We start from the raw sequence: 20,656 nt of genomic DNA, 5'->3' as shown, positions 1-20,656 counted from the left end.
CTTATGATAGGCACCCTACTGGTGCTACAGACACAAAGGTAAGATGTAATACAATTCAGAGGAATAAAACACTAGAAATCATTTGTGGACAAATTTATTTCAGTTTTAAATAAATTGCAGACTAGTTAAAACAGAGGATGAACAAAGCACCTGTATGAACCTAGCACATTCAGGATCCAATAAAACACTTCTCTTCCCCTTTTGCCCTTACATTACAGACCTACAGTCTGGTAGCCAGGACTGTTGGTAAAAATTCTAATGCTCACGCTGTTAAACTTACAGTACTTTGTTTCCATTGCCAGTACTGGAGAATGTTAAATTTGCATGTTTATAGACATAGACTCAAAATGTAGAATAATCCTTGTTACCTTAATAAATTTTTTGTCCCAAGAAACACCATCACATGCTCCAGGTCCCGTAAAGTCTTCACACCTTACTCCAGCCAGCAAACTTCCTTCAAAATTATGCCCTAAGGCTCATTCAGTCAACGTAATTTCCCATCATTGTATTTCCAGCAGAGAAATAAACCCTCTATTTGGGAATTGGTTGTAATCCCACATGCCTTGTAATTATTTTTTTACAATATTTTCTTCTGGTTATAACTGTATATACATTTATACTGAATAAACAAGCAAGACAAAAAGCAAATTGCAGGAAACAGACTATGTGGGCAAATACAATTTACCACCACAGACAGTCTTCATAAAGACAAAATATACTGCATGCAAGAAACAAGACACATCCTTGCAAGGTCACATAGCCAGCTAACAGGGACAGTGTGGATATTTGGATCCAGAGCCTTACACCAAAGCCCATACTGTTTACTGAGCTCTTTACTATCCAATCCATCAAAGATCCTTACTGACTCAACTTCAAAACATATCCCTCCATAGCTGCCATCCTGGCTCAGCCATTATCATTGGCCTTAACTAGTACACGTGGCCATTGAAGTGTTTTCTTTGCTACTACCTGTCCCTAACATAGTCCATTCTCATATAACCCGAACAACTTTTTTAGGTTATATACCATGTCACTCTCCTGCTTATTGTTCCAATGGTTTCCCATCACAAACACCTTAAGTGAGCTATCCTCTTCCCACTATCTCACCGTTTCCAAAGTTGAGTTACATGGGCTTCATTCTAAAGTGGGAACAAGACAGGCTTCACATTCCACCCCAGAGCTTTTACACTGGCTATTTTCCCTATTTCAGTAATGCGCCTCTCCTTCGTCTCCCTAGGGCTTTCTCAATCCTCTGCTCAAGTAACCACTCTACCTTGACTTATTTCAGGAAGGTGGGGGAGATGTGTGTGTACCTGTATATGTGAAGAAGCAACTTGTTTTAACCTTCTTCTCAGCCAGCTCTTTATGTTATCTATTCAATTCTGAGTTCATCTATTATTTCTGAGTTTCTCATAACTTTACAATCACAGCAAATACAATGGCACACTCTGCACCAAATGATGCTAGTTTACAAACAGCTGGTAACACAGAATAGTGGTTTTCAAGGAACTTATTTAATCAGACCTTTGGAGGACTCTAGAAATCTGCATTTTTAACAAGGCTTGATTAAAAGCATAGTTTGAAGAAGCAATTTTACTCTTCATTGTGAACCAGATTACATGTACAATAAAATCATATAATTAAACAAATTTTCTTTATACAAAGTATTAAAATATATCTAAACAAAAATCTCATTTTTAAATGAAATTCTATGTACAATTGTATTCATCTTAAGATAAGGATACTAAATCGAAACCTATACAATGAGAAACCCTGAAGACACTTCTTAGTTTCCACATTTCATCGAGCATCAAAAACCACCACTATGTTAAACCGAGTTAAGGACAAAGACAATACTTATAAATTATATGAGATTTAAGGTTTCCAAATCACACTTTCTCTTTGCAATAAGCTAGTCTGTTATTTAATATAAAATGAACAAAAGACCAGAATTCACTATGACAATTGGAGATTATCTTTAAAAAAATTCAATTTTCATTAGTATCATTTCCATGATATAAAAGACCAATGCAGCAAAAAACACTGAAGCATTGCTAAAGATAACTTGTTGCTTTTTAAGAATTTGTTAGCTTTCACAAAACAATTTGCTCTCTGTATTTGGGATAACTGGTAGGCCCCACTTTTTTCACTGGGTAGTATATACATGTTTATTTCTCCTATAATTCAGTTTTCCATGAACTGTAGATTGAATACTTCTATAAATACAGAATCCCTGAAAAATACACTTATGAGAACCAAAATTAACTGTTTAAATTACAGCCTATACACTAGTCTATGAAAATACTAACCATGTTTATTTCCTTAAAAAGTAATACAAACCTCATTACTATTTTTATTGTAACTTAGTCTGTATCAACCCAAGCATTAGTCTTCCTTTCCTCCTCAGATTTAGAAAGCATAGTTAAAAGGATACATCTTTTAGTCCTTTTCTTGTACATTATTCTGTATCCACATTCTCTGCATCTGATTGGATCCCTGGATTTTATTTCATTTTCTGTGTGACATTCTAGAAAAGAAAATATATTTGCTCAATGCATAAAAAGGAAAACATCACAGGGAAGCAAATTATTTTAATCATATTTGCTCATGCAAGGCAACCCAAAGCACTAAAATATACTCAATTCCAAGGGTATGCTGCTATTACTAAATTACTAAGTAGGAAAGAAAAGAGTTATGCACTTTTTCCAAATGAAATCTTAATGAGTTAAATGGTTGTAAAAGTATTCTACTTTATGGCTTTGAAGACCAGTACTCAGTTAAGGAAAAGGATAAATAAAATGATTTCAAAAAACCTAAGTAAAATACCCTTACTTCCAGTGCTACTCTTACCTCCACAGATATAGATCATTGGCTGCTGCTTTGGGGGTTGAACGTCCTTCTGGGTGTCCATTGTTAGCTCCTGAAATCACAGACTCAAATACTGAATATCTCAAAGGGGCTTCTCACAAATCCAACCAAGCCCCATTTTTCTCAGGAGAAACTAAAATGATCCAAATTCCTAGTCTGTACTTTTGAGGTCTAAAGGATGAAATACACAAAGGATTGAGGACTCACCCCAAACTACACACAATAATAAATACTTCACACATGTTATTTGATTATAATATTCCCAACAATCCTAGGAGGTACACTCTTACTTTACAGATGAAGAAACAGGGTCAGAGAAGTTAATTTGCACATTGTAACTCAGCTACTAAAAGGCAAAGGGATTCAGAACTGACTGTAAAGCTCACGTTCTCATTTAACACTAGTTTCAGTTTTCCAAACTTTAGCTGGAGATAGCCCAAAAAATTTGCTAAATAATGCGATGATGCCCAGTGGCAAAACAGCTAAATTAAACGAAACCAAAGAACCGACAGCACGACCTCCATTCAGCATCTTGACACTAACCCAACCCGGAATTTTTTTTTCCGTTGGTGGGAGGGAGACTGGAATTTGAACTCAGCACCTCACGCTTCCAAATCAGGAGCTCTACCACGTGAACCACACCTCCATTCTATCTTAATCTGGTTATTTAGGAGATTGGAGGCGGGGGGAGGGGGGTCTCACGAACTATTTGTCCAGGCTGACCTCCAACCACGATCCTCCCGGTCTCAGCCTCCCAAGTAGTTAGAATTACAGACTTGAGCCATCCTCGCCCCGCCAATTCGGGATCTTTTTAACCCCTCTTAGAGTCCTCTTAGTTTAAGCCAAAATACCCACCACCAATTCTCTACCTCAACGTCTGTCCCACGTACGCAGCACAAAAAAACTACTCCACGATCTCCTCTCGCCGCAGAGACGCTACCAACTTCCGGTGCTGGTGTATGACGCAACGTGGAGTCTCCGCCCCTTCCGCCTTGACCTGCTGGGGAAACGCGCTTCGCCAAGGCGAGGAAGCTGGTGTCTTGTCTAGCAGCTGTGGTCTAGAATTTCTTTCGCCCCTAGCAAATTTCGCTTTTCAGGAAAGCAAAGCTTTTAGACAGTTCTGAAAATCGAAGGAGGTTTGTGTTTCTGAGTAGCAAAGTTGGTAAGAAATAGCACTTCCGGCAGGGCAGAGAATTAGAGCAGAAACGGAGCGGACTAGTGCCCGGAGAATCCCAAAGCAGCCGTTGCACGACCGACTGCACCCATGATTTCCACGTGTGAGACACTCTGCATTATGTTTTTCAGATTGTTGGATGCCTGTGCTGAGGCAGGGCGGGATTTCGTTTTGGTTTCCAGGTCCCCTCCCTAGGCTTCTGTCATCCCCTCTCTTCCACTCCTTTCGTTGTTTTAAAGCGAAGGCCTGCCCTAGGTCAGCTACACCATTCCTGCCGCTCAAGGCCAACGGATTTGGGTAACTTTCGTTCTCCCCGGATCTTCCCTCCAAAATGATCTATTCAGTGCAGGTGCGCTCTTTTAAAGATCAAAATTTCAAGGAGATGAATGTATCTCTTGGGGTCAGAACATTTACACTCCTTTCACGGCTGATATTTATATTAGAAGCAAGGCGAGGGAAATGATGTTATTCAAATAAAAATAACTATCAACTTTTAATAAGGTTAATCAAAGAATCAGGCTTGCTTTCTCCCGATGTGCACTGTGTCTTTTGTATCATACGTTGCAGCAATACTTCTTTCCAGTTCTCCATCCTGCCATTTGAGAACTTTAAGCTTCCTTTCACTTCCAGGAATTCACACTGTGGTTCAGTCTCCACGGACCAGCTTGAGAGACTTAACTTGATCCTTCCAGTCTTCCTAAATGCCAGTTTAAAATTTTCTAAGGCTGAGGGTGTAGCTTAGTGGTAGTGTGTTTGCCTAACATGCACAAGGTTATGGGTTCATCCCCCGCACCACAAATAACAATAATAATAATTAACAGAAATTTTCAGGGAAATGGAAGTTTCCTGCTTCTACCACCACACACAGGCTAACAAAGCATAAATATTTTGTCCATCAATCCTATTACAAAGTACTTCTCTCAATCAAAAAGAAGAGGTAATCCAATACAAAAGGCACAATAAACTTCTCTACAAGAAATATTGGATAAAACCATTGTTCTCGTAGGAGAAAGATGATGGCATGATCCCAAAAGTGAAACTTTAATATTTGAAAGCCGTTCTGGATTTTAACTCTTCCATTCAAGTATCAAGATGATTCTAGCACAAAACAACCTGTAGAGATCAGAATGGATCTTGGGACCCTAAAGAATGGAGGGGCAATGACTAGTCATAGAAAGGAGATCCAGAATTCCACAAGTGTTCATGTTGGTATTAGTTCCCAATCCAGCACCCTCTTTCCTCTCAGTAGGAACCAGTAGTTTGAGGACCACCATGGAAGCTCTCCTATTACTAATTATAACAGTTGACTTCTTGAGAACTTACTACATTCCAGACATTACTGCATTGCTGTCTCCTAACGAGGGTAGTTGTCTTACCATCCTGGACACTAGGGCTCTTAGCTCTTTACAATATGGTTATGGGGATGCAAGATGCTATTTTCCCCCTGAATCTCTGTCTTTCCTTTATCCTTGTGCATATCTATATAGCTAAGATATCACGATCACTGGAAAATCTTCCACTATATTTTATTGGATGGTCCCAAAAGGAAGCATTAGATCGTGTGAAAAGCAGGTGGCTTTCAGAATTCTGAGTCAATGATGGAAGCCTGATCCAAGAATAGGAAGAAAAAAAAAAAAGTAAAAGACTGATGTAAATATAAAAATATAAACCCAATAGTTTATATTTTGAGTATATAAGTAAAGTTTAATGCAACCTTCATTTTACTAGGTATGTTTTTGCCCTTTTCGAGCAAGGAGGGATGAAAATTACTGCTTAAACAATATAAAGGAGTTATGTTCTTTTATTCTTCACTGGTAATAAAATGTCCTCAGATATTCCAGGAATTGGGGGAAGGGATAAAGGAGAATGATGGCGAGGGTGAATTCAACTATAATATTGTAAGAACTTTTGTAAATGTCACAATGTACCCCCGATACAACAATAATAAAAAAACTTAAAAGAACAACAAAAAAAAATATGAGTGAAAATGCTGCATTTAGGATGGCTCAATGGCATTTGGAAAGGCCAAAATCATTTTGAATTTCTTAATATTCTTGTTTTCTCCAAGTCTTGGACATGCGTAAACGTCCCAGCTTCGCGGCGGGCGGGGGTCGGGGGAAGAGGGGAGGGGAGGTGGGGCCCAAGCTATGCGGCTGCGGCGGGATCCTGGTGGATAACGGCCTTGGCCTCACCGTGATGTCCCTCCCTGCGCGTCCCCCCGCCCCCCGCACCTTCCCGCTGCGCGTGGACGGCCGGCGTCGGAGTGGAAAACGCTCCTAGAGAAGAGTCCTCGGAGGACAGGGGTGGTAGTGGCTGTTACTGGCTTAATGTGATGGTTGAGGTTCTTGGTGAGAATTGTGCAAACCGGGATGATAATCTAAGAAAAGTGCTGGACTAGGATGTTTCATTTAAGGAGCAGTCCCAGGAAAAGCAGACCTACAAGAGCAGGAAGAAGCTGCCAAGAGCAGTAGGACGGGATTTAATATATACTGTGCGCCGGGAAATGTTTTTAGTTGAAATTTTGTACTTAAAAAATGTATTTGAAAGTATTGGGTGTTTGTTTATGCCTAAAATGGGATGCCTGTATAAACAATGAATACATTACACTTTATTTATTCATAGCTTTTATCTAAATACAAGATCTGTATATCTATTACATTATACAAACATGGGAAAATAAACCAAAAGACACTTTAAAAAAACAAAAAGCATTATCTTGTCCAAAGATACGGTAACCAAGCCATTGATACCTTTCCGTTCTTATCCTGTGTATATTTCCTTCTTTAGCCTTACAAGGTGTCATTCCGCGTGTAAGCCGCTTTTACACTTTAAGCATAACTGTCCCCCTTGCATTATTTCCAATGGCGTCCTACTGCAGAACACGTTACTCTAAAAGCGCCAGCTGGAGGTCCCCGGCACCGCGGAATAGAAAGGGGCGGGCCGCCGTAGAGCCGGAAGGGGCGGGGAGAAGCCGGAGGGGGTGGGTCGCCGTAGAGCCGGAAGGGGCGGGGCGGCACTGAGCAGTTGCTCAGGGCGGGCAGTTCAAACTGAAGGAGGGAGAGGCGGCGGCTTCCCCGCGAAGCTGCGGTGGGTGTGACTGTCGCCCGCATCCCCCGGAGTGAGGCGAGGCGAGGCGAGGCGGGCCCAGCCGCCCTGTCGGTGACCGTGCCGTCCGCCTCACGTGGGCGGCAGGGGCCCCAGGTGTGTGCCGGCTCTGCGGCCTCCGTGCGTTTTCCGCTCCAGCGACGCCAGCCGTCCGCGCGGCTGCGGGCAGGTGCGGGAGAGACGCCCTAGTAAGGCCGTTACCCACCGGTGGCCCGCAGGCAGCACTCAGTGGCTTCCTCCCCGAAGTTGGGAAGTTCACGCATTTCCAAGACTAGTTGGAGAAAACAAGGATTTTAGGAAATTCAAAATGATTTAGTTCTTTCCAAGTGTTGGGACTAATCTCCGCAGTATGCATTTCATGTGTCCTTCCAACCTTAGCTTCTCTTTAAGTGGTATTACTTTGGCATGAAATTTAAAGACAAAAATGAAAGCTTTTCTTGTTTGGAAGCCTATTTAACTTTGACTTCTTAAGAGCTCAAGATTTAGTGATGGTAAGATTTTCCCTTTTAACAAATGAAGGACATTTGGTTTTAATGTAGTTTTTTAAAAAAGTATTTCGTTCTCTGATTTAATAGATGCTTTTTAACAAGAGCATTTTGAGAGAGGTATTCTGAGCCCTTTGTCAGGAATCTAGTGTTTGAAAATGAACTTGGGTCAGTAAAATAAGTCAACAGGCATTCTATGATTTTGCGTGAATAACCTTAAAATTAAGTTTTGAAGAACCGAGTTTTCAGACTGACGCCTTGGGGTCGTCGAAATTTGGAAATGCGGTAACAGCAGAAAAAGCTTGTTTTTAGGGGAAGAGGATATCCTTGCCCCCTGTTTCTAGCAATTTGATGCTGTTTCCCAAGTTCTAGCATGATGAGACACCTAGTGGTGAAGTAGCAGAATAGTTAATTTTGTTTTAACTTAAAAATTCCTTGACCTAGTTTTACCAAATTGAGTGAATAAAATGATTTTCGGGGGATAGAGATTCGTGGTTAAGATGAGATTTGAAAACATAGCTTATTAACTTAATATCTGGGATACAATTTTTTTAATATAATTAAATTGTAGAAAGCAAAGTTTGACAATCTTGGCTCCTAAGCATGTGCAGAAGTTAGCAGTGATTACAAGGGGGACATGCGTGAGACTTAGCTGAAAGGAGTAATGGTTTAAAGTCAGATACTTTGCCCAGTAAAAATGATCTTCTAATGGTCATAAAGAAACAATGTCGTGTTTAGTGTAGCAATTTGCTTTTGTAACATGTTTATTCACTCATATATTTAACTGATATAATGGGCATATATACATTATCCCATTAAAACCAGCTAAAATGCATCTTTCTGAGATCTTTTAATAGAGAAAAATCATGCTTTTGGTCTGGAGAAAATTTTGAAGAAAGAATTTCCTTAGTGTTCTTTGAATAATTTGAAGAAGTATCAAAAACAATAATGCTCTTATATTAGGATTTAATTCAAACTCCAGGTGTGTGGTGCATCCCTATAATCCCAACACTGAGGAGGCTGAGGGAGTGCAATTTTGAAGCCAGCTGGGCTACATAGTGAGACCCTGTCTCCAAAAGGAAAAAAAGAAAAGATTTAATTCAAGTTTCTATAAAGAAGGAATGTGATAATCCTTTTGAAAAAGTTGGGTAAGGTATTTCCTGGTTTCATTCCTTACTCATATAATTGCTGAGTAATGTTCTTTAAGTAATTGATTTAAATTCCTTATTTGCAACTTTCCTTATTACATATGGTTGTTCTACAAATAGTTGTAGGACCTTATGTCTTAAAATATTTAGAAACTGGGCCATGAATAAGTATAACATGCTCAAGTTTGAAATGACCCTTTTTTCTATGATGCAGTGGTTCATTTTCGTTAGCTCAAGAACAATGTGGAAGTAATTTTATCAATGAGTCTTTGTAAAGATATAAGCCAGGGAATTCAGACCTTGTGAATGGTCATGAGTATTAGATTTCTGCAGTAGGCCTTGTTACATGTATGAGCAGCCTAATTGCAGTTAGAGCTTGGACAATCACTCATTCCTTGACACATTTCCCAAACACATGTTTAAAAAGCAGCATACAATTCTTTTTAAGTAGCTTTATTTATACCCCTGAGCTTTGAAAGGAAATATACACCTAATATAGAGTATTAAAACTAAAATTATGTGCTTTTGTGTTGTTAAAATCATCAAGTAACAAAATAATCTAAAATCAAGGCTGCTTGGTTTTCAAGAAAATATTTATGGATTTAGCATATGGTTAATTAGATAATCTGAGTATAATCTGAAAGTTTGGGCTTTATATCAAATTGCCTTAAGTAGGACACACATCAGTATATTATGGAATAGATTTGCTTTTAAAGTAACTTTAAAAATTGTCACATAGTTTTACATTATTATCTATAGTCAAATAATGTATCTTGATATAAACCTCTTGGCTACTCATTTCAAAGGAAGAATAAATTTGTTCTCACTTTGTAGAAACAGAGTTTGAGGATGTCACAAAGGCATTCAAGTCAAGCTAGCCCTAGAGCAGGAAGTGACGTGGACTCTCCTACTATTAACACCAAGTACTTCACTCTCAGAGATGTTTGTTCCACATATTCCTTTCAAGGTACTAGCCATCATGAATTGTCAAAATCTTGCAACTTTGATAATAAAGAATTTATTGGAAAGAAAGAAAAAGACTCAACATTAACCCATGAGCACCTTGAAACTTCAATTGTAGGCTTAACAAATCCTTTAGACGCTCCTGCTCGAAGAAAGAAGTTTGTCTTCTCTAGGAAGGTAAAGGATAAAACCCCAGAACTTTGTGAAACTCCTAAAGTCAGGGGGAATAAATGTTTACTGCGAAGAAGGTTGGATGTATCTTTCTCTCTTCTAAAGGGAGACTGTGGATCACAAAACAGTTCTCTAGAAAGTAGTGTAAGTCAAGTTCTCAACTTAGAAAATCATATTCCAAGCAGTGCTTCATGTTTCCCAAGGGAAAATAATTTTAGCCCATTAGTTACTAGCACTATAAAAACAGAAGAAGTAACCTCCAACAGTCAAAACTTAAGACTAAATTTTTCTCAGCACAAGACTTCCACAATTGATGATTCCAAAGATGATTGTAGCCTATTTGAAGTGGAGTGTATATCTCCCATTCGGGGCAATGATTTTAAAGATTCATTTTCACATGACTTTAGTGATAGCAGTTTAAGTGTTTATGATGAAAATACACATTCTGAACTTCTGGACTCCTCTGGAAGTGGAACAATCTGTGGAACAGATGAGAATATATTTGTGACTCCAGTAAATAATCTTATAGCAAACATTAAATTTAATGCAAGTCAGACAGTTTCAACTGAAGTGAGAGGCAATTTTTCAACACCTGAAGACAGTGGTTTTAACTCACTTAGCTTGGATAAGTCAGAAGATTCACTCTCTGATCAGGAGGGTTATTTTCAAGAACTACATCAGAAACATAAGGGGACTCTCAAAGTAGGGGACACCATAAGAAAATCAAGGCATCTTGGAAGGTCAAGAAGACTGTCCACTCTTCGGGAACAAGGCTCACAGTCAGAGACAGAAGAGGAAAAGCAGGCCAGCTCCTCCAACTCTGACACAAGACTGGTGGCCAAGTCAAACATCTCAGAGAGTCAACCAAGCAATGGTAATAAGACTGGGAATTTGACTTTAAGCTTTAAGAACTTATCAAATACACCAGCCTTGCAATTAGTGCATGAGCTCTTTATGAGAAGCAAAAGGAAAAGATTCCAGCAAAAGGATGACCATGAATTCTTAGAAGAAAGGGATGAGGGAAAAATAGCTGTATTGCAGTGTGTTCTCGCAGGACTGATTGGCAAGAAGATGGGTATAGAACAACTGGACATCTTAACAGAACTAAAATATAGAAATTTAAAGCACGTTCTTGCTATGGTTTTAGATTTATTAACTGCAGAGAGTTTATACAGGTAAGAAAAGTTGTTTGTGAAATAAAACTTTTATCTTTTTTTAAGTTTTTCTATGTCTATTTATTTTTGGCAGTGCTGGGGTTTGAACTCAGGGCTTTGTGTTTGCTAGACTGGTCCTCTACCACCTGAGCACATTCTAGCTAGAAAGGTTTTCTATGAGTTGTTGGTTTCCCTTGGTTTTTTGTTTGCTTATTTGTTTTATTATTTCTGTCTTTGGTTATCTTATATAGCAAAGGTAATTTAAGTGAACTTCCCAGTAGAGTTTGATAGTGTGCTTTCTATGTAAAAGCCTGCTTTAGAAGTGACAATATAGTCTTCTTCTGGATAAAGTTCTTGTCATTGTCATTTGGGAGGAGATCTCCTAAAAGTTGAACTTTAAATTTTCAAAATGGTATGCTTTATTCCACAGATTGTTTAATGGTTTAGGGGTTTGCATTGTCTTGTGCCAAACAAATTCCACTAAAGTTATGTTACTTGGTTAGCAATAATACAAAGCATTGCGGTAACTGAGAAATGATTGCATACAATGGATACTATTTAATGATTTAATTCAAGTTTAGACTTCAAGAAAAATGGTAAGCTTTTACTTTAGGATTTGGTCTTTCCAGAGATCAAGGGACTAAGTATTATTTCATTTTCATTGCTAACATGGCAGAGGATATTAAATTACTTTTGGGAACTTAGAAACTGAATAATTTGTGTTCACAGATATTCCAGTAGAGTGAGTGCTGCATTGCATAATTAAAGAGAAACTGGATTCAACATTTAGAAATGAAAACTAAAATAGCAAAGACCAAAGCAAGAGTTCATACTGGCAATGTGGAGGACTTACAGGATGATCAGAAGACATGACCCTCAGATTGTCATGCTCAGGAGGGAGAGAAATCATGTGGAACAAGGTTTCTGCAAGGTGGTTTCCTGGGGGAGAACATTCAGGAAGCTAGTGAGCCTCTTTCTTGATGAGAATATGTCAAGAGTTGAGTTTATAGAATTCTTGCTTTTTTAATGGCCACTACTTCTAAAGTTCTTCACCTTCCCCCATGTATTAGTTGTAGGCTAATGTAGAGAATTGGAAGTCTTCTGAGATATCTAGTTTGACCATGTATTTTGGGGATGGGAAAACTGCCCCAGAGAAGTTAAGTGACCTGACAGCAGTTGCTCCAAGAGTCATTTGAGATGAATCACTGAGCTCTCTGATTTCTCATACAGTATTTTCCCACAAACTCTTAAGGTTTTAAGGCATTTCAGAATAGATTTAGTGGAGAATATATTTGTTGTAATCCAACTAAAATAAGAACCTTTTGGCACACCTATATGTGTGTGCCTTTTAAAAGTGTTCAAATGATAAATTGTCTAAAAAGGAGATGACTGAGATATAGGAATGTTATTTTTTTATGTGCTGGATATTGGCCAGATAAAATAAAAAGTTGGGTGATACTTTAGGGTACTCACTTGTGTGAGCAGTTATACTCAGTCATATTTTAACAATGACTTCTGCCTACATTCCAAACTTGAGAGTATTTGTACTGCAGAATGTGTACCTGTGATCTTAGCTGTGCTATTCTTGGTAATATGAGGCAAAATGAAGTAGCTGTGGAGAATATCCAACTATACCATCTGCTTTCCCATTAATAGTAACTTTTTGCCTATTTCTCTCCTCTGTCTGATAGAAGGCACATGTGTAACTTTTTGCCTATTTCTCTCCTCTGATAGAAGGCTTAAGAGAGAGGCCACAGCAACTAAAGTGGCCCTTAAAACACAAAGAATAGTAGTGTTGGGTTAGGGGCATGGCTCAAATGGTAGAGCACCTGCCTAGCAAGGCTGAGGCCCTGAATTCAAGCCCCAGAACCACCAAAAAAAGCAAAAAAAAAAAAAAAAAAAGCAAAAGAATAGTAATGTTGATAACTCAAGCATTATCTAAGCCCTCCAAAACAAGTGATTTCTTCAGTTTTCTAATCTATTCTCTGAGCAATTTGTTAAATAAAGCAATAAAAAGACCAGTTGAAAGATTCATTTTTACTTAATAATACAGTTATTGATAAACAAATATGACTTGAATGATAAAAAAGCAAATAATAAGTAAATGGATTGCATCTGTGTACGAAGATGACAAAATGAAATGCACTGAAAGCTGTTTAAAAGTAGGGGAGGAGGAAGGGAGAGAGTAATAGACGGAATTAATCTGATTAAAGTAAAATATATTCATGTGTGAAATACCGTGGTGAAACTCCTTTGAACAGTGAATATACCCCCTAAAGATGTTCCTTAGCTGTTTTATTATCATAAACGTCAGTGAACAAAGTAGAAATTTTGTAGTGCTACTTAAATTACTACTTATTTGGCAGTTAGTACTTCCATTGAAGTATTAATTGCTTTTATGTTTATTTAGCCAAAATGAGAGAGGTTTGCTAATCTCTCTCAGTAATAGGAGAAGTCAATCTAAATTCTTGCACTGAAGATAGTAATCTGCTGCTTCAGGTTATGTTCCAAATATTTAATCTTATGTCACATTATCTTACTCTCCAAGTGGACTCATGTTGGCTTTCTGTGACTATGTATGAATGAATAATCTACCCAAACAATGCCAACATATACTTGATATTTTAATAGGAGTTCTTTCATATGCTGAATCAATACAAAACTATATTGATCAGTCATTATTTTTACATTTTTTGTTAGCACATATCAGTTGTACAGGGGCATTTCATTGTGACTTTTCCATATATGCTTACAATGTACCTTGGTTAGACTCATCCCCTCCATTTTTCTCCCACACCTCCTCCTTCCCCTTCTTAAAACAATTTCAACAAGTTTCATTTTTCTATTCCTATACAAGTATATAGAATACATTGACCATGTTTACCCTCCTTCCCCCATCCATTTATCCTCTGCTTCCCACTAGTACCCACTCCTGAAAGGACCTGTCCTTCATCATCTTTAAGGGGGTATATTCATTGTTCAAAGGGGTTCCACCACGGTATTTCACAGATGAATATATTTTACTTTAATTAGATTAATCCCCTCTATTACTCTCCCCCTACCTCCTCCCCCACTTTTTAACAGCTTTCAGTGCTGTCATTATGTCTTTATACACATTTGCATTTACTTATACACAATGCATTTACTTATTTGTGTTCCATCATTCAAGTCATATTTTAATGTGTAAATTTTTAGCTTAAATTTACTGTCTAAACTCTTTAAACTTTTCTTATGAATTAACCCTACCTAAAAAATAGTCTTTTGTAATTCGTGCAATATAAGGACTGATCTTTTTGTTTTAGTGTTTGGAAAGTCAGCAGAAATTGGCGTGAAATTGTTGCTCAAGATAGAAAAGCTAATCGGAGAAGAAAATTTTATATCACACAACTGAAAGCAAATTCTGAGGTAATGTATAATAATACTCTTCTAAAATTGATTTATATAAATATCTAATAATTCCATATTTCTGGACAACCTAATTTGGTGTTCCTGCTCTTTTAACCTTTTCCATTTAGCAAACATTCACTCATAAACTTTTCACTTTTTCCAAACTCTGTATCCACCCAGTCTGTAAAGTACAATAGGCCACAGAGCACGAAGAATACCATGTTGGGTTTCATTGCTGTTTATGCAGATTTGCTGCTGACAGCATTTGAATGCCAGTGATTGGCTGGCTCCTGTTCATGGCTAGATACCCACATGGCATTTTCTTTTAGCCCAGGCTTTTGAGTGCCAAACAGATGCCACTAACTGTGCCAGTTGTTCAGATTACAGTGATGGATGTTTCCGACATGATCCCTGCTGTTTCGGAGTTTATGTCCTGGGGGAAGCCCAGAGTTCTACTGGACATTTAAAAGGAGTGTTGAACTTATACTTGAGAATCAAAAGAAGTACCTCTCAGCTGAGATGTGAATGATGAGTTAGCAGTTAGCTAGGCGAAGAAGACAGGGAAGAGCATTTCAGCAGAGGGAACAGCATCTGTTCCTTCAGAGGCCTGAGGGTGAATGAGCTAGGCAGATTAATACTTGTGAACATCATACAGTTGTACTCCTGTGAAGCCAGTTGGAGTCTGGCTGTAAAGGTACAAGAAAAGTGTTTAGAAAAGCTGGTGAGTTCTTCATGGGGATGTTACTTTGTGTAATGGGCATCTGATCAGGCTGACAGAGTGGCTCAAGTTGTAGAGTGCCTGCCTATCAACTGTGAGGCCCTGAGTTCAAACCCCAGTACTGCAAAAAAGAAAAAAAAAATGGCATTTGATAACTGGAACTCATATTTGATTGTAGATTCAATTTTTAGACCTTTCTTAGACATCACTACTAAAAGAAACTCTGAGAGTTTGCTTCCTCGTTCTTGTTTTAGTAAATATACTTAATAACATACTATGAGTAAATTTCTAATTTGATTATAATAATTGAGATGAAACTTGGCATAAACAAATATTAGCACCTAAATACAAATTGGTAGGTTTCCCATTTCCGTGAAATATTAGGGATTTAATTAACTAAAACTGTAAAGAAAAGTTTTACTTTGTCATCTGTAATATCGCCTCATGATTTACTTAGTTTCTGGCTCCTTACTATTGCAGCTGCTGGCTCTGGGAGCTTCTAACCATGAAGATAATAATATTAATCACTTTTTTGTTTTGCTTGTTTTTTGAGACAGGGTTTTGCTATGTAGCCCAAGCTGGCCTTGAACTCACTATGTAGCCAGGTTGGCCTCACACACATGATCCTCCTGTCTCCACCTTCAAAGGGTTAGAATTACAGGTATATGCCACCAAGCCTAGCTATTAACTGTCTTCTTAACCTATCTTTTTAGAGTACTGCCCTACAAGGTAGGGACATACTTAAGAAAAACTCTTCCTAAGCAAGGGTATATTAATATTTAAACTTTTAGATCCTTATACTACTTAACTTATCTAAAGGAGAAACCTATTTGTGTTAGCAACCCCTCAGATAATTCTGGATAAAATGTTTTATCCTCATATCCTAGCCATCACTTTTTTTAAAGACCTGATTTCTTAAATGATTACATTTTTTCCCTACTTGAACTTTTTTCTTGTTTTGGCTTGTTTTTGTAAACTCTTTCAAAGTAATACAGTTCTTGCCCCATCAAGGCAATCCTTTTCAACTCTTCAGTTTCTTCTAATCTTTACTTCCATAATTCTAAGTAACATACTTCCATTGCTGTTTGTTATTTTTGTCTCTAAAGGGATTAGGTAAGTTCACTAGCTTTTTGCCACTGCTACCACTATCTAGCTACTCCTCTCTCTCTGAATTCTGTTCTCCTTTTCTCATATCTTATGACTATAATTATACCATCATTTGGGGGTGAATTAGAATTAGGTACTGGCATCATTGAGACTGTGTCAAGAGTATGTATGACTTGTTCACTATCATTACAATTTTTCCTGTGTAAGTTTTTTCTAGAGTTAATAATTGCCCAGTTTTTCTCTTTCTTTTTGCTAGTGTTTCTCTATACAGATCCCTGATTCATCTCCTATTATCCACCAGAACTGAAAGTCTCCTCTGTGTGAGTCCAAACAAATGAGGTATTCTACCTGTTCCTTCTTTTCCTCAGAGATAACCTTTCTGGAGCCTTGTGCCCTCCAATTCCAATGTGGACTGGTTGCTTTGCCTGAACTATCCTAATATACCACTAACCAAAACAGAAGCATTAAAAAATGTTGTTGGGTGATTTTCATCATACTTGTATAATGTCACTGGAAGCACCTATGTGTGAAAACTGGAAAGCACATACCAGGCATGTGTAATAGGAGTTCAATTTTATCTGTTTGCTTTGGAACAGTGAGGGTGAGCATTGGAATTAAAATACCATACCTGTTCCATCGAATTTCTTACTTTATTCTTCACTGATTTCTCATATTTGTGGAAACAATCATTAAATGAGTCCACACTCACATTTAAATCTTTTCTGCTGACATAATAACTATGTCTTAAAAAATGTCACTCCCATAAAATATGCACTTTTATCAACTGCCTCTTGTTCAAAAATAGCATGCATTTTAAACTCCATTAGGATTAGACTATGTTATTCACCTAGCACCTATTATGTATTCTGTAAATATTTATTAAATAAATGCTTATTCGGTGGTTGAAATTTGCTTCAGCAACATATCTCTATTTTTTGCCTATGTACACACTATGATTACCAATTGCAATGAAATCCAGTGAGTGTTGTTTTAGTGGGCACTTGGGTCATGTGCTGTGGCCTAGGCTGCAAATCATTTATACAAATGTAATAGGAAAGATGTCCTTGCATAAGGTCAGTATGTTCAACTATATTCATTCTAATTTATGAGGCCAATTACTTTTATGCACATTTTTAAACTGTTAATCACATGATTTTTCATAATACACTAACTTAATTTCCTATACTTATCCTACTATAATTTCTCCTGCTTTATCTTTCCCCACAGTTAGGAGCTAATTATTACAAAGGAGACTATCAATGGAGAGGATACATAATTATAGTTTGAGATGTAAGGGAATTCACCCATAGTACATTTTATTTTGATAATTGGTTAAGAATACACATTTTTTTTAAAAAAACTTACTATTTCCCCTTACAAACCTTAACAAAATAAAAGACTGTAAGATTACTTGTTGAAAATGTATTTAATTTTTATTTTTCCAGCTTTATTAAGGTACAGTTGGCAAATAGAAATTGCGTATTTTAAAGGTGTGTACACTAATTAACATATTTCTATACTGAATATTTGAATTATGTGGTAATCCAGTTCAGGTGAGAGGGGCTTTTTTGCTCTTTTTAAAATGTCAGACGCTTAAAACTTAACTTTAAAAATGAATCAGCACCAGGTATTTGCAAAAATCAGCCAAAGACATTGGATTTTATGGTCTAAACAGTCCTGTTGTTCTTCCAACATGTAGCTAAGGTAAGAAAGCTTCAAAGAATTCCATAGCAAACTTTCAAAGGATTTACTTCTTTTTAGACCCTAGTTTAAAATGGATTGCAACTGCAGTCTGTGGGCCAAGTCCTGTCTGTCATCTGTATTTTAAAAATAAGTTTTATGGGAACACAGCCCCGCTCTTTGACTTACCTATTGTGTACAGCTGCTTTCTCTGTAACCCCACTGTTGAGTTGCTGCAACTATATGGCCTGCAAAGTCTAAAATATATACCACCTGACCTTTTTCAAGAAGAGCTTGCCAAACCAAGGCTTAAAGTAAATAACTGATCATGCAAACTAAAATGTATTTTTTTCTTTTTATATTTCTTTGACTTTTAAATGTTAGGTGAGAAAATAACTTTAAAAAACAAAAGAAGTGGTCTAGGGAGAAAATTCTGGTGGTCTGAACCACTCGTGAACACTTAAATCCATGTGTATCACAAAGCTGTGCTGTCTTGGAAGTTTGTTGATATTGCAGTGTTGATTCCTATTGTCTTTTACCACAGGGGGCTATATTAAATGTTGAGGATGCTGCCACTCGGCTACATCTTCTAAATCGCTCAGCTTTAAGATCAGTGCAGGCACAGGCCCGGACACCCAGTTCTCTTAAAGAGCAAGTTCCAACCTTATCTCCTTGGGGAGAAGTTTTGACACCTATAGCAAGTTCTTCCTTTACCCATTTAAATAGTAAACAGGATGAATATGTTAAGGTAAGTATGTATTTGTCATAAGTTACTAGAAACAAATATTTATAGAGTCTGAAATAAAGTGGTTCTCCATATGACCCTGGAAGATTTAGTGTGTGTGCTTTCACTGCAGGTTGCCAAAACACTGTTTACTGATGAAGCATTAAAACCTTGCCCAAGGTGTCAATCCCCGGCTAAGTACCAGCCATATAAGAAAAGGGGACTGTGTAGCCGCACAGCCTGTGGTTTTGACTTTTGCGTGTTATGTCTGTGTGCTTATCATGGGTCTGAAGAATGTAGCAGAGGAGCAGCAAAGCCAAGAAATAGGAAAGACGCTCTCCCAGGAAGTATCCAGAGTAAGCGGAATTTAAAACGCCTCTAACTGTAAAAGAAGCTCTCCCCATTTGATGTTTTATTTGTCTGACTTACAATTATGACTATTTTGAACACATGCACATTTCCCATTAATGACAGATGATGATTTATTTCCTATTTTGTATAGATATTATAATCCATGTCATTGTATGTTTTCTTTAAAGTGATGAGTTTTGAAATGATTTTATTTTACTATGTCATTTTTACCCATTTTAATAACTTGGTGTTTTAAATAAAGATTTTTCAGTGTTGTCATATATATGTATTTTACTGTTTCATGTAACATTTTATTTTCTTTTCATGTAGCATTTTAAATTTGTGCATTTCATCACTATGTGTTGAAATGTTATTCAACCATTTAAAAAAATAGTTTCCCAAATAATATTAACATTTTGAACTTGAGAACAATAGCCTCATAGATTTGGAAAATAAGTATTTGACTGAAATGAAATATAAATAAAATGTTTTCAGAAGTTCTATTGACTTTACTCCATAATTTCAATCTTTCTCTTATTTGGCATATTTTAATAGGCTTCTGGCTGAGTAAAATTTACTGAATATTGGTAACTAGAAAGACATAAAACCTAAATTAGGGAATATATGGCTATTCATAAGGTGAGTCTTTTTAAAAAATTCTAGAACTACTAAATCTGTGGATTTCATTTATTTTGTATAGTCTGGATATTACTGTTTTGAAAATTTGGAAGTAGGTAGAAAAGATAGTTTTTTAATAAGAAATTTTACCAAGTTATTTAGAATGTACATTATAATATATGTACATTTATAAGCACCTTTTTCCAAAAATGATTTGAGGTTGGTTGCATGTTCCATTTATAGATCAGAAACAAAAAGAGGTAAGTTCTACTATTGAACAAATTATTAAGATCGGGGAAATTGTCAGTTTTGTAGGTTTTTGGGGGGGATTTGTTTGTTTTTTGCTTTTAGGTATCTTGTGTTCCCACTATGCACAGATTTAAATATAGCTCTTGCACTTTTTTTTTTTTTTTTTTTTTGGCGGTACTGGGATTTGAACTCCGGGTCTTTACCTTGAGCCACTCCACCAGCCCTTTTTTGTGATGGGTTTTTTCAAGATAGAGCCTCTCGAACTATTTGCCCAGGCTGGCTTTGAACCATTAATCTCCTGATCTCTGCCTCCTGAGTAGCTAGGGTTACAGGCGTGAGCACTAGCGCCCAGCCTCTTGCACATTATTTTAATAAAATGATTTAAAGTGTTAATTAGATATAGATATGTGTGGAAAATTTTGCCAAACATATATAACTTGATGCTTCACTTGCTATAAAATTTCATTAATTGCTAAACATTAAACTTTATCTATATTCTTTCTAATTCCACTAAGGGTTTTTGGAAACAAAGTATAAATATGAATAAAGTATTAGTTGTATCTAATAAAAGTTAGACAATCTCTGAATTTTACATACTTTATGACTTACTTGATTCTAACTAAATTCAGTTCTCAGTGTTTAATTTCCTAAAACACCTTTGACATCAGGGTCAGTTTACTAGTTAATGTTATTTACTTCACTCTTAACATTTTTTTCTCCATCAGAGAAGTTTGTTTTTAGGAAACTTATTCTA

General features: G+C 37.0%; 2 protein-coding genes across 3 annotated transcripts; one reads left to right on the top strand and one right to left on the bottom strand.

Annotated features, from left to right (window-relative positions):
* Positions 1 to 78: 78 nt before the first annotated feature.
* Polr2k (RNA polymerase II, I and III subunit K) lies at positions 79 to 3,874 on the bottom strand. Of its 2 annotated transcripts, none has more exons than XM_020187365.2 (4): positions 3,738 to 3,874; positions 2,851 to 2,920; positions 2,435 to 2,527; positions 79 to 1,823 (listed from the first exon to the last, which is right to left on the bottom strand). In XM_020187365.2, the coding sequence occupies exons 2-4, from the start codon at positions 2,909 to 2,911 to the stop codon at positions 1,801 to 1,803; spliced, it is 177 nt and encodes a 58-aa protein (XP_020042954.1). In that variant the 5' UTR covers positions 2,912 to 2,920; positions 3,738 to 3,874; the 3' UTR covers positions 79 to 1,800. The 2 variants fall into 2 exon arrangements, with proteins under 2 accessions (XP_020042954.1, XP_020042955.1); XM_020187366.2 differs by having other exon boundaries at positions 3,724 to 3,852.
* A 3,678-nt stretch (positions 3,875 to 7,552) lies between these two features.
* Positions 7,553 to 19,132, top strand: Fbxo43 (F-box protein 43). Its single transcript, XM_074066944.1, is given in 6 exon segments — positions 7,553 to 7,632; positions 8,022 to 8,028; positions 9,621 to 11,089; positions 14,371 to 14,473; positions 18,505 to 18,708; positions 18,818 to 19,132. Coding segments are annotated over 6 exon segments (2,112 nt in total). The 3' UTR covers positions 19,067 to 19,132.
* Positions 19,133 to 20,656: the final 1,524 nt, after the last annotated feature.

The sequence above is a fragment of the Castor canadensis genome, chromosome 3, assembly GCF_047511655.1.
Source record: "Castor canadensis chromosome 3, mCasCan1.hap1v2, whole genome shotgun sequence".
Taxonomy (NCBI): domain Eukaryota; kingdom Metazoa; phylum Chordata; class Mammalia; order Rodentia; family Castoridae; genus Castor; species Castor canadensis.
The sequence above is the reverse complement of the archived record's forward strand: the minus strand, read 5'-3'. Positions and strand labels throughout refer to the sequence as shown.